At 38.8% G+C, this 6000-nt stretch overlaps 1 protein-coding gene across 1 annotated transcript in view; it reads left to right on the forward strand.

Moving 5' to 3' along the window:
* Window positions 1-3070, forward strand: part of ghrhra (growth hormone releasing hormone receptor a) — a 31401-nt gene extending 28331 nt beyond the window's left edge. The window contains exons 11-13 of the mRNA XM_074651713.1: window positions 1262-1391; window positions 2596-2637; window positions 2876-3070. Coding sequence (XP_074507814.1) covers window positions 1262-1391; window positions 2596-2637; window positions 2876-3013 — 310 coding nt within the window. The 3' untranslated portion in view covers window positions 3014-3070. The remainder of the gene's footprint in view (window positions 1-1261; window positions 1392-2595; window positions 2638-2875) is intronic.
* The last annotated feature ends 2930 nt before the right edge of the window (window positions 3071-6000 follow it).

Below are 6000 nucleotides of genomic sequence, written 5' to 3' on the forward strand. Positions count from 1 at the left end.
GCCGAAAATAGAGTGACGTCAAGGGGTGTGACGCCAAGGGGTTAGGATGAGAACGTGTTGGTACTAACCTGTGATTTTGTGATTTTTTTGTGGGATATAGCGCAGAGGTGGAGTTAAACCACATGACTTGCAGCAAGTTGTTGCAGTAATGTAATGTCTCCACAATTAAAGAAGCAGTGTAAAGGATCTGGGGGCATCTAGCGGTGAGGTGCATATTGCAACCGACTGGAAACTTGTACTGAGTGCCAAGTGTGTTGAAGAACTACGGTGGCCGACGCAAAACACGTGATTGGTCCTATCTAGAACCAGTGTTTGGTTCGTCCATTCTGGGCTACTGTAGAAACATAGTGGCCAGCTCTATTCTCATAGTGTAACAAAAACACAACAATTCTTATTTTCAAGTGATTATACACTAAAGAAAACATACTTATTAATATCATATTCCATTTCTGCCAATAGATCCCCCTAAATGCTACACACTGTTCCTTTAAATAAGCAACATTTACATGATATACAGACATCACAGATCTGATTTGAACTAAACTCTGAGTACAATGCATCAGGGTTTTGTTTTTTGACATTTTAATCTTTTCCACCGATGACGGAGTTGTTTTAAAGGTCAGTTTGTTGAATAAATATTTGATATCAGCCACATCCGCTCTACCTTTGATGAAACTTGGCGGAATAATGCATTCTGGCATTTAAAACTAAAACACTGATTAGACTGACGCTGATAAAGGTGAATATTTCATACTGAAAAGCTATTATATTCAGATTGTTGTTGTTGAGATGATGCATCTTACTTTAAAGCTCCTGAAAACATTCAGATCTTCAGGTTTTCTCTTTAACATTAAACATTAATAAGAAACAATCAAATTCAGAGTGAAAAGAAACATTGTTATTTATTATTTATCAAGACATCATCAGATTGATTAACATTGGCCAGGCAAAAATACTAGCTTAGAATCACATTTTGATTCAAAGTTGCTAAATCCTGTTTGGTGCATGCAAGTATGTGATATGACATTTTACAAATGAGCCCCACCCACTTCAAATTACTAAAAAGATAAAACAAAAAATACAGAAATCTCTCATGTGAAGCCAGAAGATTGTGTTCTTGAAAAACCAATCACTCAGGAGACGAAACTAATTGAGAAAATGTGTTTTCAGGGTGGATTAGCCCGAGATTGTGCCTCTACATTACCTGGTCAGATGTCAAGCCTTTCTTCTTTCTTTTTCTTTCATTCCTCTGTTCCCCCAGGAGGCTGGCTAAGTCCACCCTGTTCCTCATCCCTCTGTTTGGGATGCACTACACAGTATTTGCCTTCCTGCCCGAGAACACCGGAGTGGCAGCCAGACTCTACATCGAGCTGGGCCTGGGATCCTTTCAGGTAGAAAACAGCAGAGAGGGAGCACAACAAAGAGTCAAGACTTAAAAACTAACAATGACAACAAAAAGTTACCAAAGATGAATGCTTACAATAGGATGCTCCCAAGATCTTTTTCACAGCAGACATGACTTGTCATGGTTGCAAAAGCACCGGTGTTACTAATGACACTAATGATACCTCTGCTCCATTCAAGTGTCCCAGTCAGCCATGAGCCATTTCCTACTGTGACATGTCAAAATATATCTTCCTATTTGAATTCAAATTATTTTGTAAAAATAATTTGTAACACTTTACCTTTAATTTGTGGGCATTTTTTGATGTCTTCATTAAAAATTTGACAGTAGAAAGATGACAATGGAGGGAGGGATGTTGGTCTGCACCTCAGACCTAAATATGTATATATTTATTACTTATTAAAATGTGTATGAGAGAAAAATATCAATACTTTCAAATATCTTCTTATTTGTCACTTGAAGTGTGTAAAATAAAGGTTGTAGTGAGATGTCTTTTTTGATTATAAAGCAGATCTAGGCGATGTAAATACTGTGAAAGTATCAAAGCACTCAATCCACAGAGAAATGCACACAAGCCGTATTCAGAAACTGTGCCTTTTAAAAGAGCCGTCAGGACTTCCGTAAGGTTGTGATATCACAACTATACAGTCACCGGTAGAAGTGTCGCTAAACTCTGTGTAGTTAACACACACAGCGAGTCCCCAGCTGCAGTTACGCTGTGAAGACGGCGACAGTGCAGATGCGAAAGACCAGAAAACCCTGACCAATCAGAGCAGACAGGGCTTATTCTGGAGGGGGGCTTAAAGAGACAGGCGCTAAAACAGAGCGTTTCAGACAGAGGGTGAAAACAGGTATATTCAGACAGACAGTATGAGAAAAATAATGTGTTTTTTTAACATTAAAGCATATGAACATGTTCTAGTAGAAACCCAAAATACAAATATGAACCTGAAAATGAGCATGATATGTCCCCTTTAAGGAACAACCTAAACAACTTAGTTAAAGATTAAAATCAGACCACATCTGAGACTGATTTTCCAAAATTGCATTATCTGAAAAATGTACCTTAAAACTTTTATCTTTAAGGCTGACTACACATACAATCAGCACTTACTAAATGACTGTAGTTATTTAAGCAGAGTTTCTAGTGTTATGATTTTAAAACAGTCGCTGTGTCTCTTGTGTTGCAGGGTTTTGTGGTGGCACTGCTTTACTGTTTCATGAATGGAGAGGTAAGTGACTGTACGGGTTTGTGATACAAATGTATTACAAACATTTATTATAGACAGACAAAAACAAACTAGATAAAGCTAACATCTGTACCTTTCTACAAGTTTGTATTGCTACATTATCTGCCACAGTGTATTTTCTGATACTGCCACTGGGGCTATAGTTGTACATTGTACACATAGTGGCTTTTTACAAAACCAGTAAGACTATTCCTCTCTGCATGTATGCGTTTGTCTGCAGGTCCAAACAGAGCTGCGGAGATGGCTGCGGAAGTGTCACAATCAAAATCATCTGAACCCAGCCAAGCGAAGCATCACTCAGATCACAGTTCAAGCCCGCGGGCGGCCTCCTTCTAGCGGCAACATCTCGTCAGTATGATTTTTAAGAGACCATCCATGAGAGACAAGTTGCTGTGAGAATGTGTAGCAACCTATCAGAGGCTCTGTGAGAGGAGCATCATGAACACTGTGAGTGAGTGAGGAAATGTTGCTTAATATCAGTGTCAGATTAGTTGCACAGAAGCACAGTTTCTTCTATAATGGTTGCAACCAAAAAATACTAAAAAGTAAAGGAATACTGGTGCTTGATTTGTAAGGATGTCATGGTGACACAGACAGAGCTGGCCCGGGAACTCGTAGGAGGAGGATTTCACTTGGTTGTGTTCACAGTTTGGAGTATAAAAATGAGCAAATGTCGAAGGATTATATAGAAACGGCTGTGGAACAATGGATGTTTGAACTTGGCTAAATTATTTGTAACATGCTTGACTTGTCAAATTGTTTTGTGCTGCACTGAACAGAAGCAGTTACACTATTTTGGTGCAGGCTGAAAATATGTGCAGAACTGATACGGACTGAATGTGCTTATTGATTTTTTTTGCAGCAATTCACCTGCTGCTAGAGAGAGAAATTTTCAATCATGAAAATCCAGAGAGACCTGAGCAAATGTATTAAAGGCGTGTGTGTGTGTGTGTGAAGCTGCAATGCATTACATGTATTGGGTACATCATGTCTTAAAAGACTTCTTATTTTGAGGAGTTCTCTGCTTTGATGAGCCATCTTTGAAACACAGTATTTGTGAATATTTATAAGCTTGTTATTTTCATTCATCTGTCATTTTTTTATGCTGTTGCCAGATGTGATAATCCTGCTTTGTTTGGCACATTTGTTGCACTAGAGTAGATACCAAATTGATACGAAACAGGGTGCCAGGCATTTACATGGTAAAGTGGCATCAAAATGGTACCGCATATAACTAAACGAAGCATTTCAACTTGACACAGTGAGAGTGTCTTAAGATACAAAATGTGAATGATAGTTATGTATAATAGAGTCTTTTTATAGCAGTCATTTTGACATGTCATAGCAAGGTAAACAGGTGTAATTAATAACGTAAATGATGGCCCTTGCAGACACTCACAGGGCGCCAAATACGGACGCTTGTGGCCCTTGACATCTTGATACTGTACAAGGAAACCTTTAGCGTCTGTAAGAGATGCAGAGCAACGTATGTAGTATTTAAGAGCAAGAAGTCTGCTGAGGGCGGATGGGACGATTAAACACTTTCACTGAGGGAACCGGCGTTCATGTTCCGTGTGAAACCAAAAGTTGAGTGATTTTATAAACGACTTTATGTCATGCTATGCCTCTGAGTGACAAGATATTGCACACTAACTAAGTAGTTTATTGCCTAAACCTAACCACACTGTGTAAAGATACTACGCAAAAGCCTGACCCCGGAGGCTTCTGCCCAAGTGGCAAAATATGACAAGTAGGGATAAGATTACATCGATAGCCCTGTTCCATTTAGGTGGGTCAGGGCCCTGGTATTGTGCATGTTTTTGTTACAGGTCCCAAAGCGTTAGGATCCCATAGACAGGTAATATGTGAGATGCTGTTTAAAAAAGGAGAAAAGGCTAGAAACGAAGACAAGGGAGCGTTAGCTGTGTTCTTCAGTCGTGCTTGTTGGCGTCTGAGGCACACTGGCTTACTGGAATGGCTTTGACACACTAAATACAACGGGGCCATAATTCATTTTATCAATGACACCTGTTTACCCTGCTATGATGTCAAAATGGCTGCTGTGAAAAGGGCCTATTATAATTCAAGTCCTATCTGCATGTGCAAAACTCTGTGTTGGGAATTTTCCAGTTGTGGTGAGGGTGGGTGAGGGGTGGTGAGGGCTGGGGGGATTTGGAGTAAACAAATGAAGGGGGGGGGGTATTAAAATTACATTTTTCCTGCAATGTAATGTTGAACCAACCCTTTGCAAAAGAATGTCAAGAACAGGCAAATGTGACTCAGCCTTGGAAATGTCTGTTAAACACTGCACTCATTAAAGGGGACCTATTATACTGTTGTGATTTTTCCCTTTCCTTTAGTGTGTTGTATATTTTTCTGTGCATGTAAAAGGTCTGCAACGCTACAAAGCCCAAAGCCCACGTCAAAGGGAGTTACTCTCCCCCACAGAAACACTGCTCCTGAACTGCCTTGATTAAAGTCCCGCCTTTTCTTCCGTAACGTGATGAAGTCACCAAGTAATACATTTACATAATACCTATGGCCTCAAACAAAGTTAGTTAGAGTGGAGTCGGGTCAAGTCGAGTTTTGTTCGGTTGATCAATCACAACAGTGGGCCAGCTGACCAATCAGAGCAGACTGGGCTTTTCCGGGGGGTTATGAACCTGAAAATGAGCATAATAGGTCCTCTTTAATAAAGAAATTAATTGAAAAAATAACTCTTCGTTTGGTATTGTATTCAATATTGGTGGAGAAAAAGTTGGATCGATGCATCCCTAGTTTTTTATTTCATAAACCATGAATAATGCACTGTACTGTTCCATCAAGCAACTTGACGGTCATTGTCAGTACACACTATGATTTAATGTTGCAATTTATTTTACTTTGAATATACTGTATTTCCATTGTTGTCCTTCTAGTGAGGGTCAGCCTTTGTAGGGAAAAGCACAGTAATAAATTAAACATGTGGTTTGTGAAGTAATAGCTGCTCTGTTTTTGTGTTTTGAAATACTGTATTAATTAGTGATACATTTTATCAAAACATTATTTGCTTGTTTTTCTGTTTATAGGATTGTGGTAGAAAAGGCATGGGCCAAAAATGTTTTCTCATTGTTTGTACCTTGATTTGGATGAAAATTAGGAAAGAGAAGCAGGAAATTGGTCTGCTTCATAATCGTGATATTAAAGTTCATTAGTTTTAAACAAGGATCTTATTCAGCCAAAAAAGATTTATACAAGATCATTTCCACTTATGATAAAAAGTAACAGTATAACCATAAATCTACAATCAATTCTTTTATTAATGGATGGGAAAGTTGAGCGAAATAAAGCACAATCTCCACTAAA

Source organism: Sebastes fasciatus, chromosome 11, assembly GCF_043250625.1.
Source record: "Sebastes fasciatus isolate fSebFas1 chromosome 11, fSebFas1.pri, whole genome shotgun sequence".
NCBI classification, from domain to species: Eukaryota; Metazoa; Chordata; class Actinopteri; order Perciformes; family Sebastidae; genus Sebastes; species Sebastes fasciatus.